The 24,903-nt window shown below is 39.1% G+C and overlaps 1 protein-coding gene across 1 annotated transcript in view; it reads left to right on the top strand.

Moving 5' to 3' along the window:
* The first annotated feature begins 227 nt into the window (after positions 1–227).
* asz1 (ankyrin repeat, SAM and basic leucine zipper domain containing 1) overlaps positions 228–24,903 on the top strand; it is a 233,506-nt gene continuing 208,830 nt past the window's right edge. Inside the window, exons 1-3 of the mRNA XM_028811545.2 lie at positions 228–468; positions 4,048–4,147; positions 17,400–17,522. Of these exons, the coding sequence (XP_028667378.2) occupies positions 373–468; positions 4,048–4,147; positions 17,400–17,522 (319 nt within the window). The 5' untranslated portion in view covers positions 228–372. The remainder of the gene's footprint in view (positions 469–4,047; positions 4,148–17,399; positions 17,523–24,903) is intronic.

Here is a 24,903-nt window from a genome sequence, read left to right as displayed (position 1 = left end):
TTCGTCCACAATGCTCTAAGAGTTTACTGTTAAAATGTGCTGTTAATACAAATGGCCAGGAGGTGTCCCTAGAGAGGTGAGTGTCAAATGCTTCGAAGCTTCGATACGATTTCCGACACAATTGCTTCAAACGTGTTGATGCTTCATGAGGCTTCACTCCGCCCATCACTACTGTGAACACAAAGAGTCTGTGAGCAGCGGCACACAAAAGCAACTGCCATACACAGGCGGACGCACTTAAAAGTTTTTCTCCTTCCGCCCTACTTTAAGCCACGCCCGTTAAGCGCGGTATTCTAGCGCATCAAAACTGAAAACTCACTTTCGGTGATTCGTGAGTAGTTGTCGAACTCTTAGGAAGTAAGAACGGTAAAAATGACCCAAATGATTGAAGCGTATCCAGCCGGAATAGAAAGCGAGGAAAGCGATAATGACTATGATATTGAGATTTTCTGCCAGTCTGGTAAACAAGTAAGGTTAACATTTATTGCTATGGCAGTTTATCTTCATAGTTTGGTTATTTAACTGCTATATTGGTAGGCATTTGTAATTTAATATATGGTAGTTACGCTGTACATACAAATGCATGTACTCATGAGCTCACTTACGTTCACAAATAATGAACTCAAATGTTGTTCAATTACCGTCGAAAGAACGCCAAATTACAGTGTTTATATCGTCGTAGCACAAATACCTGGGGGAACAGCGCGATTGAAGCAAAATGGTTATGCATCAAACAACAGCATAGCAATTTTTGGGAAGAATTCAATTTCAGTTAAAGTAAGCTTTTAAGCAGAAGGATTGATGTGACCGAACCTTTCAGGAATACTTGGACGCTTTGTCAGTAGCTTTAAAAGGCTCCTTTAACTCGGCAAGTCGACCGTTCCTTCTCGTCTTCGATTTTTACGGGAATCTGAAACGTGGAGCTCTTGAGGAGGCTGATTTATAGTGGGAAAACTATACTTTGTTATCGTGCCTCTTTGGCATCTATGTTTGCAAAAGTTTTTTGTAGTGAAATAAGTGTTAGATATTAAACTACAGCCTTTACCTCAATGGGCGAACCTGAGCAGGTTGTAAAAGGCCAGAGAATTAACGCTTATGGTAATATGTGCACCCAGTGCTTCGCCTCTGTATGTACAGCGGGGAAAACAAGTATTGAACGCGTCAGCATTTTTCTCAGTAAATATACTTCTAATGGGGCTATTGACAATAAGTAAAATAAATACTTATTCCCAGTGTTATTCCACTTTATTACATATACCTTAATTTTTGGACCAGTTTGTTTTCTTTGTCTGAATTACTTGAGTAGTTACCGACATCTGGTGAAAATTTCATGTCAATAGCCCCATTAGAAATATATTTACTGCGAAAAACATTGACGCATTCAATACTTATTTTCCCCACTGTATTTGAATGTACCTGTTCCCCAATAATGTGGTTTTCCTCTCACATGGAGAAAAGAAAAGGAAGGACAGGAATTGGGGATTAGTACGTTTGAAATAGACAGTACTGCTGCAATAAATTATTTAATCGAAGGTTGTGCACGGCGCAGCAAGCATCTTGCGTGAGGCAGGAACAACGTCTGGACGAGGCCCCAGCTTGTCACTATCACTGTGCCACCGTGTTCCCATGTTTAATACATGCTTTAATTCCTATCATCATGAAAATATCAAGTACTGTATACATCTCAGTATTTAAATTATTCAGAGAACTGTAATATCATGAATGTAATGGATTCTGTGTCCTGTCGGAGGAAGAGAAAGCCCGTTTAAGAAGCACATAGTGATGCACACACACAGAGGACCACATACAAAGCAAAGCATTTAATGTGCTACTTTAGTTACGATGGTATTTGAGAAACTAGTAAGTTAAACTATTTTAAGATGACGTTTATGATGTTCTACTTTAATAACAAAATACACTATGTGATAAAGTCAAAATTAAAGTTGACATTTCGAGCTTTTTCCCCACTGTATCCCTATTTTTTTTTTTTCTTTTCTCTGTACCCTAATAAGCTTTCATATCACACTCAGACGGTGGGCTATGACTCGCCTTTTCACGGTGACTTTGATATCTGACAGCTTCTTTTTTATTTCGGGCACTGTGTGACTTTGTGAACTTGAGCTTTTGAGTTTCTCCGACACTCTGTCACTCAATCAACTTCCTTTTGTTGTTTATATCACTGTTTAAAACAACAAATAGTACGTTTTTCTTTGCCTCCACTTGGTATTCGCTGAAATTCTTATATTTTCCCCCGTGCTTTTGCCATTGCCTTTTCACAGAAAGCTGAGATTAAGGGCTATTTATATTGATTTGCATATTCAAAGAGGTGTAATTCTGGGTGGAGTTGGGTAGTGGCAGCAGGCGCGTGCACATGCGTTACATTTCATGCTGACTGGGATTTATGTATCGGAAGAATGTGGAAGCTGGTGAACGCACAGATTTATTCATCTGGATTTTTTTGTGCATACAAACATTTCCGCTTTTGTCCGTACGCCATTTTTTAGTGTGAATTCTACGCACGGCGTTATGTATGAGGCCCCTGGAGTGATCACTCCAGCAGTGCCGAGAGCTTTAAGGTTTGTTTATTGGTTAGCAAAAAATTAATCACTAATTTGAAAAACAGCTCAAATATTGTAATAATATCCGTCACTCCTTCTTAAAACATCTTAACGTTGATAAAGATGTTATATTTATAGTTCAGATTTATATTTAAATAAATTAGTCAACTAAATGAAGAGGTTAAGGCTGGTTTTGCAGTATAGATTGATTCCAAAGCTGATACATTTGGCTAGTCCTTTATCCCAGCAGGCTAAAAACATTTCTGGGGAGAACGCTGAAAATACTTGCCTCCTTGGCATTAGAATTAAATTAATAATGGTGTTCTCATTCACACAGTTTCACCTAATTATCACTATCAACCTATTATGTTGCTTACATTTTATGGCATGATGTATTTAATTAGTTATGATAATTTTATTTGTAATTTGATTTAATTTCAGTTTTATTTGTCTAAACATACTACAGCTAATTGTATTCTGGCTAGTTAGATGAGGCAGGGAGGACAGACCGCTGCTTGTGTGCACCTTGGCACACCAAGTAATTTCTCCTGTTACTTGTAGTGCTGTCTGGTAAGTTAAACAATCTTCAAAATGGCAAAAATAAAAAATGCAAACAAGGAATGCACAGTTAGTTATCTAGACCTGAACTGAAGCATGCTTGGTGAGTGATGTGTGGCCAAATAAGCTGTTATACATACAGTAACAAAAGCTTGTGTTCAGTTTTTATGTAATACAAAAAGTGATCTTATGGCTGCATTATTTGTAAATTTTAATGACTCTGTATTTTTCTGACTTCTATTAACTGGGTGTACTGCAAGTCTTACAGATTTTGCTCTTGGCACTGCCTGTATTGAAAAATACTTTTGCACTGATTATTGTTGTTGTTATTATAGGTATTTTGTCCAAAATTTTATTTTTATAGAAACAAAATAAATGTTTCCTTTGGTTATCACTTAAATCAGTGTTAGGTATAGTTAATTTATGTAAGGTGAAACAACTACGCAAAATCTGTAGCTGGCAGATCATTACTTACTCATAAATTATCCATCACATTTAATGCAGGTTTATAGTGTGCTACTTTAGGTTAAAAATTTCACTACATCTGACATACCAGTTTTCTACCAATCAGAATTATTTTTTCATCTTGTATATGTACATACTGTACACACACTCTTTTGTTGTCAATGATTTGCTGTTTGTTACCTCTTAGTACAGCATCTTTTCAGTTATTTTATCCCCAGTTCTCTTTTAAAATTTCTGCTGCTTGAACTTGAAGTCAGGAATAATAAAATCGAACAGGTACTGAATAGGAGTACTTAAGCAGTAGTACTGGCTTGATAAAGAGTATCAAAGAGTTGTATTGGTGCACTTCTCCTTATCATTGGGTGAATCTGCATATTTCTGAAGTACCTCAAATAAATACTAAAAATGTTTCGTAATCAGAAAATTCACCATGTTACCTGTAATAAGTTATTTTTTTGATTTTTAGGTATCGAAGGTTCATTCTCCCATGAAGTATGATGTATATACCTTAAAAAAGGCATTGTCCTCAGGAGATATTGGTCTTGTTGAAAGTCTCCTGAATGATGGTAAGTGTTTTAAATAACTTGTCCATTCCTCTACATAATGGTTTAATGTAAACTAATCTTTATTGAACAGTGTACTTTTTGTATGTGTTTATACTTAAGTACACTTTCACAGTCTAGCATGCTGTGTAATTACAAATTAAGTATGATTAAAAGAGAATTTCAGTATGCAATTCCTGGAATTATGCTTATCATTTAAAAATAGAAAAAAAAGTGGGCAGGGGATGGGCAAAACACTAAACTCAGAAATAGATTTTCTCATCCTTTGAGAGTGTATAATGTCTCTGATTAGATATGAATTGCAATTATTTAACTTGTAATGATGAATCTCTTTTTAATTCCATTTCCCACACTGTCCAGATTAAGGAAATGAGGCTTTGCATGTATTCTGATTGTTTGTATACAGTACAGGTACCCATCTGAGCATTAATGCATTTTCTAAACGGTGTCACGGTCATGCATATAGGACTATGGGGTATGGAAGGAAACTGTACTGTGTCAGTGCTGACGACACTTGTATCTTGTAAAAACAAATACACGTTTCAGATGATGCAGCTGTTTGGCTTGTCTGTGCTGTGTGATGCCCCGGGTAACCACAGCCTTGCCCTTCCTGTTTCCCGGGACATCAATAGTCATGTACCTAGGATGGACTAAAACAATGAGTACACTGACAACAAATCTGGTGCAAAAAGTGCTTTTTATAAGAATAAACAGTGTACAAAATTATGTAAATAATCCATAAAACCGTGCAGTGCCAGAAGATGAAAAACCAATGGTTAAAAATTATTTAAAATAAAACCACAATCAAGATCATCTACCCTCCATTTGTCTCCACTGTTCCACTCTATTATCTTTGCTGCTCACCCACATGGGTCTACTCAGAAGGGATTAGACCCTGATGAATGCTGTTAAACTTTTGACTTGTTTCTCAGCCACCTTCATCTGTAACCTACTAAAATCATCCAAGTCTGGCTCCCATGTCCTACCACTTCTGTTGGTCACTGCTGGATCTTCGGAGCCCTGAGAGAGACGTGAAGAGAGCAAACCAAATGAACAACTTCTTTAACAGGTTTGACCACCCTAACCCATTCTCACTCTCACCTCGGAGTACTGCACCCTCCACACATCCTTCTGTTGATACCAGCATAGGAGAGACATCCCCACCCATAATTACAACAGCGCAAGTGAGCAGAGAGCTGAGGAGACTTCGTGCCAGCAAAGCAGCGGGTCCAGATGGAGTATCGCCACGACTGCTGAAGGTCTGTGCATCGGAGCTGGGGGGTCCTCTACAGCGCATCTTCAACCTGAGCCTGGAACAGGGGAGAGTCCCGAGGCTTTGGAAAACATCTTGTATCACCCCAGTCCCAAAGGTATCACGTCCTAGTGAGCTGAATGACTTTCGGCCTGTTGCTCTGACATCACATGTGATGAAGACCATGGAGAGGCTGTTGTTTCACCACCTTAGGCCACAGGTTCAACACGCCCTTGACCCTCTGTAGTTTGCATATCAGGAGAAGGTGGGAGCGGAGGATGCCATCATCTATATGCTACACCGATCCCTCTCTCACTTGGACAGAGGCAGTGGTGCTGTAAGAATTATGTTTCTAGACTTCTCTAGCGCCTTCAACACAATCCAACCTCTGCTCCTTAGGGACAAGCTGACAGAGATGGGATTAGATTCATACCTAGTGGCATGGATCGTGGACTATCTTAAAGACAGACCTCAGTATGTGCGTCTTGGGAACTGCACGTCTGACATTGTGGTGAGCAACACAGAAGCGCCACAAGGGACTGAACTTTCTCCGGTCCTGTTCAGCCTATATACATCGGACTTCCAATACAACTCGGAGTCCTGCCATGTGTAAAAGTTCGCTGATGACACTGCTATCGTGGGCTGCATTCAGGAATGGGCTGGAGGATGAGTATAGGGACTTAATCAATGACTTTGTTAAATGGTGCGACTCAAACCACCTACAACTGAACACCAGCAAAACCAAGGAACTGGTGGTGGATTTTAGGAGGCCTAGACCCCTCATAGACCCCGTGATCATCAAAGGTGACTGTGTGCAGAGGGTGCAGACCTATAAATATCTGGGAGTGCAGCTGGATGATAAATTAGACTGGACTGCCAATACTGATGCGCTGTGCAAGAAAGGACAGAGCCGACTATACTTCCTTAGAAGGCTGGTGTCCTTCAACATCTGCAATAAGATGCTGCAGATGTTCTATCAGACAGTTGTGGCAAGCGCCCTCTTCTACGCAGTGGTGTGCTGGGGAGGCAGCATTAAGAGGAAAGACGCCTCATGCCTAGACAAACTGGTGAGGAAGGCAGGCTCTATTGTTGGCATGGAGCTGGACAGTTTAACATCTGTGGCAGAGCGAAGGGTGCTCAGCAGGCTCCTATCAATTATGGAGAATCCACTGCATCCACTTAATAGTATCATCTCCAGACAGAAGAGCAGCTTCAGCGACAGACTGCTGTCACTGTCCTGCTCCACAGACAGATTGAGGAGATCGTTCCTCCCCCAAACTATGCGACTCTTCAATTCCACCCGGGGGGGGGTTAAACATTTAACATTATACAAAGTTATTGTCTGTTTTTCACCTGCATTATTATCTTTCTTTAATTTAATATTATTTATTGTATCCATATGCTGCTGCTGGAGAATGTGAATTTCCCATTGGGATTAATAAAGTATCTATCACCCCTACTCAGCCTAGCCAGTTCCCTCATCAGCTTCTCCATGGCCACATCTCTTTCCAGTCATTAACCTGTGCCCATGTGGTTTGAACTGGCCCAGTTTTTTTTTTTTTTTTTTTTTTTGTTTTTTTAGGAAAGTGGTTTGGACAAATATTAAACAGCAGGAGTTTGTGATGCTTGAAATTTCAATCACTTTGACTCATCTGTTAAATCACTTTTCAGTGAGTTTTTTTTACTAGCTAATTTAATGATGTTTGAATGTTTATTTTTACTGTTGATTTTTAAGCAGTTTTCAGTTACAGGTGAGGAAATGTCAGGTAATAAAATCTTGGAGGTTTAGTTCAGCATAGGGTTTATAAAGAATTACATCATCATGGACACACTGATATATCTCACCAAGTACACATTCTAAGTTCTGTTACCCTGGGAAAATCCCCCATGTCAATCACACATTAATTTCAAATCTTGCATTGTAAATTGATATTTATGAATGCCAATACTATTTTACTTCAATGATAGCTGTGTGTCTACTTGACCAATGTACCATTGATTTAAATGTTTTGTTAATATAGGTATTTATATATTTAATAATCTATTACTGAAAAGGCAAAATATTATCCATGTCATTAATGGAAGTGAAAATGATTTTTGTTTTGTTGTGGTATTAAATAGGTATTTAGAATTGTGAAATTGCCTTGGTATTGGTGTTGAATACCAAAATTATGGCATTTTGACAGCCCGAATTCCAAATGCACTTGGTCAGCTGTCTGAAAATAGGTCTGTCCTGTTTTGGTAATAAGCAGTTATCTTGTTTTTAGTGACAGAAAATGTGTGTAGCTTAGCAGTTTCTGGTGCAGAGGGTATGAGCACACAGTATTGTTTTTGGTTATACACAAAACAGGCTTTCTGGTTGTTTTAACAGGGAGGCCCTCAATAAGTCACATTTCCTCCCTTTATCTTGCATATGAACATCATCATTCATTAACAGTTTTTTTACTGAAGCCAGTAAAGCATTTGGTTTCTTTGGATTCCTGGGATTTGTACCCCAGCACTACTGAAAATGTTAGCTGGATTATGTAAGGGCTTTTAGATCAAATGTCACTATTGAAATATCATTTGAATTTATTTGTGAAATAAACACAAACTTATTTGGAGGCAAAAGCTGACATTCAAATGTAAGATGATTTCTTACACTAATTTTAGCATTGTTACTCTACACATGCTCTGCATGCAATACTATGGTGTTGTGTAGATCTGTTTTTGCACATCACTTCCACAATCAGCCTTTTTGAAATTTTGAACAATTAGCTTATTATCTATTTGGTAAAATAGCCACATTCATTCACAATATAATTTGGGACAGTGTTTTTTGGTACCTCACTGTTCTGCTTTTTGATATACGGGTGTACTCAAAGTAGATTTTTAAACACTTCTCCGGTACTCTAATAGTATGTTTCTTCTCATTCTGTTCCAATTCACTTTTAATCCCAAGATCCTTCATTTTGTTTTATGCTACAATATCATTATTAATGAAGAGTGTTTTCAGTTTTAGAAGTGCACATTTAGCTACCTCAACTAACACAGTGTGTCTCACAATCTCCATATACATGGTATTTAGCTTGATCCATAATTAAAGGCATAATTTAAAATATTCTGGACATCGTAACAAACTTATCAAGTCACTTCATATGCTGTCTTTTTCTACTCTGCACCAGTCTTTGGTGTGTGTGTGGTTTTTTTTTTAAACTAACTACATCCTACACCTCTTCTAATTTGCCTTGAAGTTTATCTTATTAACTTAGTAAACACCCAAAATAATTGTACAGAATTTTTAAGTTGCAATGAAAAAAAATCTGATAAGTATTCAGTTGTCAGTATAATTTTATTTAACAGTCATTACATTGCAACATTTAATACATGTGACAATGCACATCACAATATGTAACTTTGCATGCTCTAAGTGCTGAGTTATAAAGAGGGCAATACAAAGGATTTCAGTGAAAACAGTTACGTTGCTTACTCGAGGCTCGTAGCACACAGTTGGTTTCTGGGAAAGTCTGTCAATCTGTGCAAAAGAACAGTGAACACCTAAGTGTTCAGCTTAGGTGCATACATACTGGATAAATGGGCATTGCTGGATTGCTGTACAATGGATTAATAATCAGTTTGAACTGATTTTCTTTTTTTCTCAATGAGGCTCCATACTAAATCAGTTTCACTTTACAGGTGGTGAACAGGTTACAAGTTAGTTGTCAAGCAGTCTTTAATGGCAAACAATTTCTGACATAGTTTTCAGATTGTGGTCTTTTAAGCAACAATAGTCCTTTCAAACCCAAACATCTTCATGCGAGTGAGGATGATCCATGCCTGGCAATTAAATCTTAACAATGTAGATTGAGAGGCTGTTTATCCCCGGCACTGTTTTGCTCACTCAGTTTTAGGCAGCTATGCTAGCTTCACTTGTGGGGCGCTGACCATGCCCTAGTACATGCTCTGTCCTGTTAGGTTACATGAGACAGTGAATGCATGGACACTTGAGGCATGTTTTTGATCGTTTTTTGCAAAGTGAGCACCAGTCTGCATAGATCATAAGGATTTTTTTTAGGTTTGAATATTTAAGTTAAAAATAAGTATATACAGTAATCCCTCCTCCATCGCGGGGGTTGCGTTCCAGAGCCACCCGCGAAATAAGAAAATCCGCAAAGTAGAAACCATATGTTTATATGGTTATTTTTATATATTTTAAGCCCTTATAAACTCTCCCACACTATTATAAACATTTCACGCACAGTTATACAGCATTAACCCTTTGTATTCTCTTAGATATTAGGTAAGATTCGTTGAAATTATGTACAGTAAAACCTAAATATTATTTTAAAGATATTGAGCGTCTCCGCTATCAATACGTTACAGCCATTACAACAGACAGGCCACCAGCAATAAATACGTACAATACAAGAAAAATTGTATACAATAAAATGTGTGTACAGCGACACTAAACTATGTACATGTAATAAGTACTGTACGTAAATAATTAATTATGGTTACTCACCAACAATGACACGACGACTTGTCCGATAACGATGAGTTTAATTTTACTGCACAACAAAGGATAGCGTTACAGCTCTTCTAAAGGAGCCTCTTCAGGCGACTGTTTAGCACCGCCATTGTTCTTCTTCCATCACTCTTCAATCCAAATCCCTAAAGCAGATTCCATCCATACTACTGCCTTATCACGTCCACTTGCAACTCGTTTTGCGCTCTGATTAAAGGACACTGCGGCCGTAGATCTTATATGCTTTTCCTCCTTTTTAAATAAAAAGAATCGTGGACTCATTGATGCTGTAATAATGTCCTGCAGCGGTGTAGCTGTTCCCTTCCTTCAACATATCCAAAACTTTTACCTTTTCTGCAATCCTGAAGCATTAGCAGTAACGTGCATTACTTCTGAATGAGTGAGATTAGACTTCCTGGTTAATGCAGCATTCCGTTGCTGAGCCAATCAGCAGCACACAGGAACTTAACCGCGTGCTCTGATTGGGTAGCTTCTCAGCCATCCGCCAATAGCGTCCCTTGTTTGAATTCAAATGCGTCCCTTGTTTGAATTCAAATGGGCAAATCAACTGAGGACGCACACGTACTGTAGACTGCAGACATCCGCGAAGCAGTGAAAAATCCGCGATATATATTCACATATGCTTACATTTAAAATCCGCGATGGAGTGAAGCCGCGAAAGACGAAGCGCGATATATCGAGGGATCACTGTATTCAAACTGTAATGTTCAAAATTGTTAACATGTACGTTTCTGTGTGTTTTTTATACTTTATTGACGGTCACTCTAGTGGCCATATTAAGAACAAACACCAACAGCAAGAGAAATCCTAATGGTATTTGGGCAGCTATTATTTAAATATAAGAGTCATCAAAATCCCAAGCATCTGCACTGGCATCTTTCTTTTAGTCTAGTACTGATGGTTGGATGCAATAGTCCTTTCTTGGTACAGCGAGCCATACAAGCAGCCACGATAAGGAGCTGACATTCATATGAACCACATGCACTGGCAGTGTGCTTTGGTATATTATTATTTTTATTTATTAAAAGAGCAGGCAAGGTAGGCAGTTTTAAGGAGGACTTGTTTCATTCTTTTGGAGGTGACCAATGGGAAATGGCAGGGCACAATTTATATTGTGGCATTCCGAAAAAAAAGCCAAATGAACAGACAGCAGCCATAGAAAGCTGGTCCATCTATTAGGCAACATCACCAGTGGATGCACAGTTTAGGAAAGTTAAGGGGCATGTGTTATAGAGACAGAGGAGCGTTGATTATGTAACTCAAGCGCCATGTGCTCTGGACCCTGACCCATTTTCCCCAGACCTGGAAGCCTAATAATACTGAATGAGTGCTATGAACATTTAGGGATAATGTTTATATAAAAAAACTATATTGATGTTGGAAAGAAGAAAGCAGATGTTGCCATCGAGTTTGGCATTCTGCAGACAGCTTTGTCAACCTTTGACCGAACAGTTACTGTATGTGGCCAAAGGTTCCACATTCCTGCTTAATGAAATCCCCATTATACTAAATTATTTTTCTGTCTTGAGCACTTTGATCTAACTGAATTTGACCTGTATTGTGCACAGTTGACTGACTGACTCACTTACTCACTCATCAAAAAAAAAAACTTTCCCGTTTATTTAAAAAGCTGAAATTCGGTCAGATTTGTCTGTCTAGACCAGTAGGTATCTGCTGAAGAAGGACATTTTGATATATCAACTTTTAGGGGTAAACCCTCCCCAACAGAAAAGCTAAATACCCCAAAATGTAAAAAATGCCTTCATGGATTTGATTGAAATTCAGTGATGTAATAGAAAAAAAGAAAAAAATTATCAACAAATAAAACACGTGTCAGGTAATATTGTCAATTTTTATTAATTTTATGTTAACTTCCATGCTCCTGGTTTTCTTTATCATCATTGATGACAATGGAAAATAAGTTCCATATTTCTGATTTTGCTTTTATATATATCATAAAGTAAAATACAAAGTTGACTTACTCATCAACGAAAACACCATTTCTCATTTAGCAGCAAAGCTGAAATTTATTTTAAGGTTGCAGTTCTCGCCTTCTTGTTATCAGCTGTGTATGAGTTAATAAGGATGTCATGCTTTGCAAATGCACTTGTTGAAAACAATAATAAATGTGTGTGGCTTGTTATTGGTAAAACAGAATATTGATGCTATGATTAAATATATTTGAATATTATTTTTAATGTAAGTTTAATATAAGGTTGTAGAGAGACAGGAACGTTATTCAAACACTGCAAACAAACATTTGTCTCTTTTTCAAAAGTTTAAACTGTACTCCATGACAAGACAAAGATGACAGTTCCTTCTCACAATTAAAAGAATGCAAACATATCTTCCTCTTCAAAGGAGTGCGCATCAGATAGAGAGAGAGGAAAGCAAACAATCAAAAATCAATACGTGCTGTTTGATCTTTTAAGTATGCGAAGCACCATGCGGGAAGCATATTGCTTGCAAAGCAGCCACATGTAAGCCCAGCAAAGAAGGGAGCACTGTGAAGTTAATCTTTCAGTGTTTTTTGAGGAGCAGCCGTGTCCTCTAGGGGCGCGAACAGCCCCCGAGCTCACAATATATTTGAGGAGTTTTATTTACCGTAATACATAATATGCGCTGTGGTTGGGTAGCTTCTCAGCCATCTGCCAATAGCGCCCCTTGTATGAAATCAACTGGACAAACCAACTGAGGTACCAGAAATTAAAAGACCCATTGTCCGCAGAAATCCGCGAACCAGCAAAAAATCCGCAATATATATTTAAATATGCTTACATATAAAATCCGCGATAGAGTGTAGCCGCGAAAGTCGAAGCGCGATATAGCGAGGGATTACTGTATTTACCACTCAGTCATTTAACCCAGTGGCGTAATAAGTTAAGAAAACAATAGGAGAGAGAGATTTGTCTAAAGGAAAGATACAGCTGAGTATTATTAACATGTTAGTGAAATTTAATTTTATGTGTAATAGTTAAAAGCCTTTGGGTACACCAGATTATAACTATACTGTACATACTAAATTAGACAAGTATGAATTTAACAATGCAAATATTGAGCCCGAGAGCCCAGCATAATTCTGAAGCATACAATAAAATAGTGTGGACAATAAAGTTAAAACTTGCACTTAAATCTAACAGCATAATAACTATAGAGTTTCCTCCATTCAATGACAAAATGCAGGCTGAATGAATAAGATGAGATGAAACTGAAGCTGCAAGGCTAAATTTTTCAAGTACTTTAGAAAGAAAAGGTAAATAAATATTAACCATATTTGTGTCTATAATTGTCCAAAGGCACTATGTATGTAAGAAGGATAAGAGTACAGTAGGTGGTGAGAGAATGGTGGTAGATTGTTTTCAGTAATTTAGTTAGGAGTTCTTTAAAAGGTGTTAGAATTCATATAGTACTAGAAAAATACCCACAGTTCGCGGCGGAGAAGTAGTGTGTTAAAGAAGTTGTGAAAAACAGAAGGAAACATTTTAAAAATAACGTAACATGATTGTCAACGTAATTGTCGTAGGCTTATTTTAGTATTGAGGGTGAATTTGATGATTGTAAAGTGTTTAATTTATGATTGTAATTGTTGTGTATGAGAAATGCACATTTTTAGGATGTAAGGATTTCTTTGTAAACGATGTTTGCAGTTCTGCCCTCGGGCAGTAAAATGACCAAGCTGTCTGCTGAGCTTACTCTTGAGCATGCAATGTACAGTTAGATAGATAGATACTTTATTAATCCCAAGGGTAAATTCACAATTTGGCCAAAAGTTGGCCATGTGAGAAGCAATCTTGTGTCAAGTCAATGCTGACCTTTTTTAGAATCTGGCCCTGTGACTTATTTATTGTCATAGCGAAGCAGATCGTTACTGGAAATTGGAGGCATTTGAATTGGAATGGGAGGTCAGAGGGTATGAAAGGGATGCGAGGAATAAATACAGTCTCCCCTGAGCCAGTTCCAGTGATGACAGTTGCCTCAATGAGGTTCTTGTGCAGAGATTTGACCTGAAGCCTGGTGCCGTTACAAAGTTTTGGTGGTTGTAAGTTTCGTAGTAACATAATTGGTGTGCCGACCTTCAAAATTAGAGTATGCGGAGGCATAACCGGAGGATTAAAAGTGTGAAGAAACTAAATGAAAAGGCACGAGTCACCAGCAGGAAGACGTGAAGCAAAGCGAACAATAACAGGCTTGAAGTGTTGGAGTAAAGAAGAAGGGAGCAGTGAGCACGACGGATGAACATGGGATGTCAATGTATATAGGCAGGGAGCCAACCACGTGGTAGGTGCGCAGACAGTGGCTGTGGGGGGACCGGGGGCGGCCCTTGTGCATCTCTGCCATGAAATACTCTGTTAACAGAAAAAAAGAATGAAACCGCCAAAAGGAGAGGTCCGTTTTGAAAGTTCCTTACAGCATAATGGTGAGAACTGCCAAAAAGAAGACGTTATTTTCGAAAGTTCTTTATGGGGCATGGCGCAAAATGAACCATACTTAACGTTTGTAAGTACAGTGTAAAGGATGAGCCTGAGAAATTTGGGCTTCCTACGTACAGTATATTGGGAGTCGCAGAAATCGTGAGGAGGGGTTTCCCCTATCTATACATACAGTTTAGGGGGTACACCCGATTTCCCCCTCTTGGGTGTTGCAATAGGACATGAAACATACCTAACTTTTGTAAGTACACTGCAAGGAATGAGCATGCGAAATTTCAGCTTCCCACCTATATGGAAAGTGGGAGAGTTAGTGATGAGTCAGTGAGGGATTTGCCTTTTATATGTATAGATATTAAAGATGTAATTTCCCATTGCTGCTGCACCTGGAAGTTTTGCTTGACATTGCAATACTATTTAAATTCTTTAAAACAATTAAAAATTTGAAAATTGGATCCTTATATTTTTATCATTTAAAAAAGTTCATAAAATCTGTGCTACTAATTTTGTGATTTTACACTGTACTTCAGACTTAACCTTTTGTCAATTGAGACAATGCTGTAAACAGTACTCAAGGATTGGTTAATCAAGCCTCAAACTGACTGTGCATGAGAGAAATATCTGGTGTGATTTTTATTGGCAAGGGCAACCTAAATTCAAATGTACTTAAGTAGAGATCACAGATAGCTTAATTTAGAGAAATTATTGCATGTTCAGTATTGGTGCCAGAGATAATTGGGCCTGATGTGAGAGTGGGTGTGATTATGAGAGCAAAACAGATTTTAGTGTCTATTAAAATTCTGTAGTGTACGATAGATATGTAAAACATTTGTTATGTGTCTTTCCACTTATGTGTAAATTTCCCGTTAACACAATATAATTTTATTGCTAGGCAGAATAAAAGTTCATTCAATTGAGTTGTGAATAATTTAATAGATCTGTAACTTAGTTCTAAAGTTTGCCTCAATTTTTTTTTTTAAATCTGTAATTCAGCATATGAGATTATTCCCAAGCTACTTCAATGACCAATAGCTTGATTTTATATGGCCTCAAGTAAAGGATTGGTGTTGGTGTTACTAAGTCATGTGTCAGTAACTTAACCTAGATATGACTATTGTGACACTGAGTGCCTCACTGTGTTGATAAGTCAGTTTGCTGTTTAAACAACTTCAATTAAAGAGCAGCAAGGCATTGCACACTTAAGTATTGCTATTACCTATATATAATCTATCTATTTGGAATTTCTCACTTGTGTTTTAGGATTGAATTTTATTATTTCACATTTTTTCACTGTAAAATTTCACAGTTAAAAAGTACTATTGACACCCTTAAACCTACTCTGTCCTCTTGATATTGTACCACCACACCTCTTAGTGGAAGCGTTTGATGTTTTGGGTCCACCTTTACTAGCCATTATCAGTGATTCTATTAGTGAGGGGTTGTGCCATCATTTTGTTAAACATGCTGCGGTGCGTCCCTGTCTAAAAAAGGCAGGATTAGATCCTGGAGTGTTAGCCAATTTTTGCCCGATTTCCCAATTGCCATTTCTGGCTAAAATATTAGAAAAAAATATTTATAATCAATTGGTTGATCACCTTAACTCCAATAATTTATTTGAGATCTACCAATCCGGCTTTAGGTGTTATCATGGTGTTGAGACGGCCCTCCTGAAAGTATTCAATGACATCTCTATTATTACTGTCTCAGGTGGCGCTGCAGTCCTTGTCCTCCTTGACCTGTCCACTGCCTTTTGACACTATTGACCAGGAGATATTGCTGTTGCGGCTTGAACATCTTGTTGGTCTTAAGGGGCTGCTGTTAACTGATTCAGGTCATATCTAATTGGTAGACACTTTTCAGTGACTTTAAATTCCTCTTTTTCGTCTACTGCTCTTCTTAAATGTTGTGTTTGTCAGCGATCCATTTTGGGTCCTATTTTATTCTCTATATACCTTCACCCTATTGGAGCTATTGTTAGGAAATTTAACATTTCTTTTCACTGCTATGCTGATGATACACAGGTTTATATTCCCATCTGCAACTCTGTAATGAATCAACTGCACAACTGTCTTTTTGAACTAAGATCCTGGATGGCTAATAATTTTCTTGATCTGAATCAAAATAAAACAGAGGTGCTTCTTGTGGGTCCATCAGCTAAAGCCCAAATTGGTCTTGGACTTCTCGGCTCTTTCTCGGTCATTTGCAAACCAAGTTCTTGGTAATCTTGGTGTTATCTTTGACAGTAACCTCTCTTTTGAGAAACAGATTAATTCTATAGTCAAGAGTTGCTTTTTCCAGCTTCGTCTTTTAAGTATGACCAAGCTTTTTTTTTTATCTTCTAAGGATCTTGAGAAAGCTACTCCTGCTTTATCTTTTCTCACCTTGATTACTGCAACTCCCTGTATTCTGGGATTAGCAAATCACTGATACACAGGTTACAGTTGGTCCAGAATGCTGCCTCCCGCTTTCTATTTGGGGCAAGAAAGTCTGATTCTGTTTCTCCAATATTAGCTTCCTTATACTGGTTACCTGTCAGTTTTTGAATTGAATTTAAAATCTTGTTGCTAGTTTTTAAATCTTTACATGGGCTTGCTCCTGCCTATTTATCTGAAATGTGTGCTTTACACCAGCCGTCTAGAGTGCTTAGATCTTGTGGTCAGTTGTCTCTTGTTGTCCCTCGTACCAAGTGTAAAATTAAGGGCTTTTGCAGCTGCTGCACTTCACCTGTGGAACTCTTTACCTTATTACATAAAGGAGTTGTCTACAATTGAACTGTTTAAAACAAGATTAAAGACTCATTTCTATTCACTTGCTTTCCGTGACCTTAATACTGATGGTTTCCTCATTGTGATTATGTAATCTTACTTATATTTATTATTTATTTTATGTTCATTTATTTTCTTTCTATTTGTTATTTATGTTAATTGAATGTTTTTTTTCTTATTTTATTGTAAAGCACTTAGGCCACAGCATTCCTATGTTGTTTTAAATGTGCTATATAAATAACTATATTCAATGTCAATGTCCATTTATCTCTTATTTGTTTTGAAGGCATGAATATTGAGACTCATGTGGTCTTTGGATGGACACTATTAATGTGTGCAGTTAATGCTTCACATTTTGAACTGACCCAGATGCTTTTGGACAGAGGAGCAAATGCGAATGCCAGCAAAGGTAATGATTCCATGTACTTGTTACAGTATGTTGCACAGGTTTTAAATGGTTTGAAGTAAAGAGAAATGGAATACCAACAAAGGGAAACAGGATGACTGCTCTAAAAATATATGTATTAAAATAGACCTCAGACATTCTGCATTGTCACTTTTCTTCCTCTTTTGACCCAAGCTTTTCCAAAAAACATACCAGGTTTTCTGGAATATGGCTATTTCAGATTCATAAAAATATTCCCTGTGAAATTATTTTCTTTTCTTTTTGTTGATTAAATTTGTATTATAAAATACATATTAATGAAGAGCAATCCCCATCATCATTGATACATTAAAAACATCATAAATTAAAAATACTCACCTCACAGCTCCAGGTAGCAGGAAATAGTGGTAATGAGAGAGAAATTTGAAAGACTTGAAGGTTGATGTACCCAAAATAAAAATAAACATATGTACATAACAAGCACATCTTATTCTTCTTTCGGCTGCTTCCATTAGGGGTCGCCACAGTGGATCATCTTCTTCCATACTTTTCTGTTCTCTGCGTCTTCTTCTGTTACACCTATCACCTGCCTGTCCTCTCTCACCACATCCATAAACCTTCTCTTAGAGCTGCCAGGCAAGAGAAAAAGACGAAGGCCTATCTTTAGCATCCTTCTCCCAATATAATCAGCATCTCTCCTCTGCACATGTCCAAACCAATACAATCTCGCCTCTCTGACTCTCCCAACCGTCCAACTTGAGCTGACTCTCTAATGTACTCATTTCTAATCCTATCCATCCTTGTCACACCCAATGCAAATCTCAGCATCTTTAACTCTGCTACCTTCAGCTCTGTCTCCTGCTTTCTGGTCAGTGCCACCGTCTCCAACCCATATAACATAGCTGGTCTCGCTAAAGTCCTGTAGACCTTCCCTTTCACTCTTGCTGATATCCGTCTGTCACAAATCACTCCTGACACTCTTCTCCACCCATTCCACCCTGCCTGCACTCTCTTTAGCAACTCTCTCTTCCACAATCCCCATTACTCTGTACTGTTGATCCCAAGTATTTAAACTCATCCACCTTCGCCAACTCTACTCCTTGCATCCTCACCATTCCACTGACCTCCCTCTCATTTACACACATGCATTCTGTCTTGTTCCTACTGACCTTCATTCCTCTCCTCTCTAGAGTAGGGATGCACCGATACCACTTTTTTGGAAAACGAGTACAAGTACTTGCATTTCAGTACTCGCCGATACCGAGTACTTAATAAAAACATGATTTAAATTTACAGGTAACCGCTTTAGTCATATAATTTAACAAAAAAGACAAGAAACTCTCGTCTATCCACTGGGAGGTTAGGCTAATTAGCGACACGGAGCTAACACTGCTTGTCCAAATATCCGTGGTGAAACTAAACGCAGAGGAGGCTTGCAGTAGGCTGTGGATATGTTTTTTCACGGAGTCGTGTAGTTTAGGCAGCTCCGTGTCAGTCATGTAGCGGCGGCTTGGAACATCATATCTGGGCTCCAGAACATGCAGGAGACGCAGGAATCCCACATTTTCTACCTCCGAGAGTGGCTGGTCACTCAATGCAATGTACTCGATGATTGCCTGTGTTATTTTCACAGCACGTGGATTGTCTCTGGACATTTTCTCTCGTCTTGCAAGAGTTTGCTGCAGTGTGGGTTGTGTTGGTTTAGAAGCGTGGGTAAACTCTTTGTACTCGTTGTCGTGTTGGGATTTTAGGTGCTTGATTAAATTACTTGTGTTAAATGCGCTACCTTTTGAGCCTCCTCTGGACAATTTCGCTGAGCACAATTTGCAGTCCGCCTTTGTTTTGTCGTCTTCATTCACTTTGAAATAGTTCCACACGGCTGACATGTCTCGCCTCGCCTTCTCCCCGCTCAGAGCTGCAGCCGGGGCCTGGGGGCGGGCACTCGGCGCCTGTGATTAACCCCTTACACGTCGCTCAAACATAGACATTTCTCAGACCGTGGTATCGGTCCCTGGTATCGGGGGACTTTTAACGAGTACGAGTACTTTAGAAAATGTGGTATCGAGGCCATCAACACCCTCCGAGCAAACATCGTATCTGTGGTGCTCTTTCTTGGCATGAAACCATACTGCTGCTTACTAATCATCACCTTACTTCTTAACCTAGTTTCCACTACTCTTTCCCATAACTTCATGCAGTGGCTCATCAATTTTATCCCCCTGTAGTTACTACAGTCCTGCACATCCCCTTTATTCTTAAATATTGGTACTAGTACACTACTTCTCCACTCCTCGGGCATCCTCTCACTTTCCAAAATTCCATTAAACAATCTGGTTAAAAAAATCCACTGCCATCTCTCCTAAACACCTCCATGCTTCCACAGGTATGTCATCTGGACCAACGGCTTTTCCATTCTTCATCCTCTTAATAGCTGTCCTTACTTCCTCCTTGCTAATCCGTTGCACTTCCTGATTCACTATCTCCACATCATCTAACCTCTTCTCTCTCTCTCGTTCTCTTCATTCATCAGCCTCTCAAAGTACTCTTTCCATCTGCTCAACACACTCTCCTCACTTGTGAGTACATTTCCATCGTTATCCTTTTATCACCCTAACTTGCTGCACATCTTTCCCAGCTTGGTGCGTCTGTCTAGCCAATCGGTACAGGTCCTTTTATCCCTCCTTTAGTGTCCAACCTCTCATACAACTCATCATACGCCTTTCCTTTAGCCTTTGCCTCCTCTCTCTTCACCTTGTGCCTTATCTCCTTGTACTCTTGTCTACTTTCTGCATCTCTCTGACTCTCCCACATCTTCTTTGCCATCCTCTTCCTCTGTATACTCTCCTGTACTTCCCCATTCCACCACCAGGTTTCCTCTGTCCAGATGTCACGCCAAGCACACCTTCTTGCTGTCACCCTTACTATATCTGCTGTAGTTTCCCATCTGTCTGGTAATTTTTCACTACCACTCAGTGCCTGTCTCACCTTCTCCCTAAACTCAACCTTGCAGTCTTCCTTTTTCAACTTCCACCATTTGATCCTTGGCCCCGCCCTCACTCTCTTCCTCTTCTTGATCTCCAACGTCATCCTACAGACCACCATCCTATGCTGCTTAACAACACTTTCCCCTGCCACCACTTTGCAGTCTTCAATCTCCTTCAGATTGACTATTCTGCATAGGATGTTATCTACCTGTGTGCATCTTCCTCCACTCTTGTACATAACCCTATGTTCCTCCCTCTTCTTAAAATACATATTCACCACAGCCATGTCCATCCTTTTGGCAAAACCCACTATCCTCTGACCTTCTTCATTCCTCTCCTTGACACCATACCTACCCATCACCTCCTCATCTCCTATGTTCCCTTCACCAACATGTCCATTGAAATCCACTGTAATCACCACTTTCTGTTCCTTGGGTACACTGTTCATCACTTCATCCAGCTCACTCCAAAAATCTTCTTTCTTATCCGTTGCAGACCCAACTTGCGGGGCATATGCACTAACAACATGCATTACCACACCTCCAGTTTCCAGCTTCATAATCATTACTCTGTCTGACACTCTTTTCACCTCCAAAACACTCTTGACATACTGTTCCTTCAGAATAACCCCTACTCCATTTCTCCTCCTATCCACACCATGATAGAACAATTTGAATCCACCTCCGATCCCATTGGCCTTAGTCCCCTTTCATTTAGTCTCTTGCACACACAATACAGTACATCAACCTTCCTTCTCTCCATCATGTCGGCTAACTCTCTCCCCTCACCAGTCATACTGCCAACATTCAAAGTTCCTACCCTCAGTTCCACTCTCTTTACCTTCCTCCTCTCCTCCTGCCTCCGGACATGTCTCCACCCTCTTCTTCTTCTTCTTCGGCCAACAGTAGCCCAATTTCCACCAGCACCCAGTTGGCTAACAGTACTGGTGGCGGTCGTTGTTAACCCAGGGCTCGACCGATCCGGTATGGAAATTTGTATTGTTGTCCACGTATTGATTTGGCAAAATTTTACACCGGATGCCCTTCCTGACGTAACCGTCCCCATTTATCTGGGCTTGGGACCGGCATGAAGAAATACACTGGTTTGTGCATCCCCTGTGGCTGGGTTGTACATAAAAACAAGCACATAATTAACACAAAACACATAACTCTATGTGTTTGACTCTTTACAAGTTGAGTTGCACACTGGACAGGCAGTTAGTTTTTCAGCAGATAATTCAAGAAGCATAAGATTAAAAAAAATTTCTAGAAATAGAAGACCAGAGAATCTGTGGGATTTCAAGCAAGATACCAAGACCAGCTTTGCACTAGTAATGGTCAAAGAAGACTGTCTGTAATGAAAAAAGGAGAATGCTGAAAGGACCAGAAGGAATGAACATTTGTGTTATTAAAGGGCCCTCACAGGAGAGGATATACGAAATCAACTGCTACACAGCTTGCCAAAAGGTGGAAACCGTGGGACAGTAGAAAGAACTCTTATTTGTCCCAAGAAGGAAATTTACATTTTACACAAGCTCAATAAATAATATTATGTCATGGCAAACAACAAACCCACTCAGACAAGCACCATAATGAGAAAAAAGAAAGGACATTGAAAAGATGACTTTGGCAATCATAATGAGGCATTATGCAGGTGTATTATTGTTGATATAAAGGAGCCCCAGTAACATTTCTTTACATACCTCCACTGAATAATTTGTTGGCTGAAAGTACTTGATGCAAGTGTTTCAGAGAGAGTGTGTGCCATTGTTTTCTTTTCATTCTCTCCTTCACTAAATCTTCGAGGGGATCAAAACTGTGTCCCATTACTGAGCCTACCTTTTTAAATAGTTTAATTCCTTGCTCTTTTCTTGAAGTAATGTCAACGGCAAAGCAAACCAAAACTTAGAAGATTACACTGTCCATGACAGAGTTGTAGAAGATTTGAAGGATGTTCCTGCCTACATTAAAGGAGCACAGTTTCTTAAGAAAGAAAAAAAAAATTTAAACTGCTCTGTCCTTTTCTTATATAGTTTCTCTGTTACGAGAGCAGCCCAGCCTGTTATTGGCATGGAACTCCAAGTACTTATAGCAGTGCAACGTGTCCACCTAAATAGTGACCAGACTTAGAGGCTCTATGGTGCAGCAAAAGTCAATAACCAGCTCCTTTGTTTTGCTGATGTCAAGTTGCAGGCAATTCTTAAGTGATACTCGGATTGATCAACTGCTGATCTAGACTGGTTGATTTCCAACCAAATGACTTGATCAGTAAATAATTTTTTTTAAAACCTGCTTTTCTAAGCTTTATAGTAATTTAGTTGTAGTACTCATTTACGTGAGGTAGTACGGTGGGTAAGGAATCTTGTATCTCTTTGTTGCCACAGTTTCTTTAAATAGAGAGCTGAAAGTCTTTTGGAGAGAAAGTAAAGTTGGGAATATTACATTAGAGAAAGTGGAGTAATAAACTGATAAAAGGAAATTTGAGGAGTTGTGTGGTTCATGAAGAGGAACAACAGATGTATGCGGTGTCCAGCTGACTGAAGTGTAAGAGATGAGAGGTGGGCCTTTGGAAGAAATTAAAAGAATGAGTTTAGACCTTTTAATTGTGACCTGTATTAAAATTGACACTCCTTGTCTGAGTGTGGACAGTGATTGGGCTTGTATTTAGAACAGCAGCTCACATTTTTAACTAGAAAAAGAACGGATAAAAAAGAATTTGTCTCTGCTTAAGAGCAAAATGTGTCCTACTTGTTGATGAACATGAACATTTCATTAAAACTGTGGTTTGCAATTATGACAAATTATTTCCTTCATGGCATATGTATTATTGATAAATATTTTTGTAAATGTTCTGAGTCGGGAGGAAGCGCTTTGTCCTGTATAGAGAGCTCCATCCATCAGCTGTGTTGAGCCCATCTCTTATCACTGTGAACATTGCGCTTCCAGTTAACACTAGAATTACCAGAGCCTACGAAAAAACTCGTAGATCCAGCCTACCTTAAATTGCTTCTTAAAACCGTTCTCACCTCTCCGACAGCGTCTTTTGTCATCTAAATGTACTGATAAAGACAAACTGCAAGCAGCCGGCTATTCCATCTCCCCACCGACTTAGAACGTGCACGAACTTCTCCCAGCTCATGTCTTGATTGATTATCTGGGAGTGAAGTGGAGTTTTAGAGTGGAAATAATAAATCGTTATTTGGAACACACGCATTTCATGTGTGTTGCGTTTCTACAGTAATCTGTGTAAACACATTTTTAAAACAGAAAAGTTTTTTATATTCTAGTAACAAATGACAAAATGTAGGCATAAACTATATAATGTATGAAGCCTGAAGTCTAAATATCAAAGAAACACTTTCACAAAAGGTACAAAAAAAAAAAAAGCCGCCGCCAAAAAAAGCCCCCTTAGTGTGCGACATTGACACCCATTTATTATGGTTGCCGCCGTGGTGTAACAGTATCAGTTGCTGACTGGCAGTCAGAAGGTCACGAGTTCGATCCTGCATGACTCCCTTTTGAGAAGTGAAGTGTTCTTATTTTTACTGTTTTAGAATAAAAAGATATACAGTAATCCCTCCTCCATCGCGGGGGTTGCGTTCCAGAGCCACCCGCAAAATAAGAAAATCCGCGAAGTAGAAACCATATGTTTATATGGTTATTTTTATATGGTCATGCTTGGGTCACAGATTTGCGCAGAAACACAGGAGGTTGTAGAGAGACAGGAACGTTATTCAAACACTGCAAACAAACATTTGTCTCTTTTTCAAAAGTTTAAACTGTGCTCCATGACAAGACAGAGATGACAGTTCCGTCTCACAATTAAAAGAATGCAAACATATCTTCCTTTTCAAAGGAGTGCGTGTCAGGAGCACAGAGATAGAGAAAACAATCTCTGGCAAACAAATCAATAGGGCTGTTTGGCTTAAGTATGCGAAGCACCGCGGCACAAAGCTGTTGAAGGTGGCAGCTCACACCCCTTCCGTCAGGAGCAGACAGAGAGAGACAGAGTTTGTTTTTCAAGCAAAAATCAATACGTGCCCTTCGAGCTTTTAAGTATGCGAAGCACCGTGCAGCTGCACAAAAGATAGCAACATGAAGATAATCTTTCAGCATTTTTAGACGAGCGTCCGTATCGTCTAGGTGTGCGAACAGCCCCCCTGCTCAATCCCCCTACGTCAGGATCACAGAAAGTCAGCGCAAGAGAAAAGTAAGCAGGGTAGCTTCTCAGCCATCTGCCAATAGCGTCCCTTGTATGAAATCAACTGGGCAAACCAACTGAGGAAGCATGTACCAGAAATTAAAAGACCCATTGTCCGCAGAAACCCGCGAAGCAGCGAAAAATCCGCGATATATATTTAAATATGCTTACATATAAAATCCGCGATGGAGTGAAGCCGCGAAAGGCGAAGCGCGATATAG

Source organism: Erpetoichthys calabaricus, chromosome 1 (assembly GCF_900747795.2).
Source record: "Erpetoichthys calabaricus chromosome 1, fErpCal1.3, whole genome shotgun sequence".
NCBI classification, from domain to species: domain Eukaryota; kingdom Metazoa; phylum Chordata; class Cladistia; order Polypteriformes; family Polypteridae; genus Erpetoichthys; species Erpetoichthys calabaricus.
This window is presented reverse-complemented; position numbering and strand designations above follow the sequence as displayed.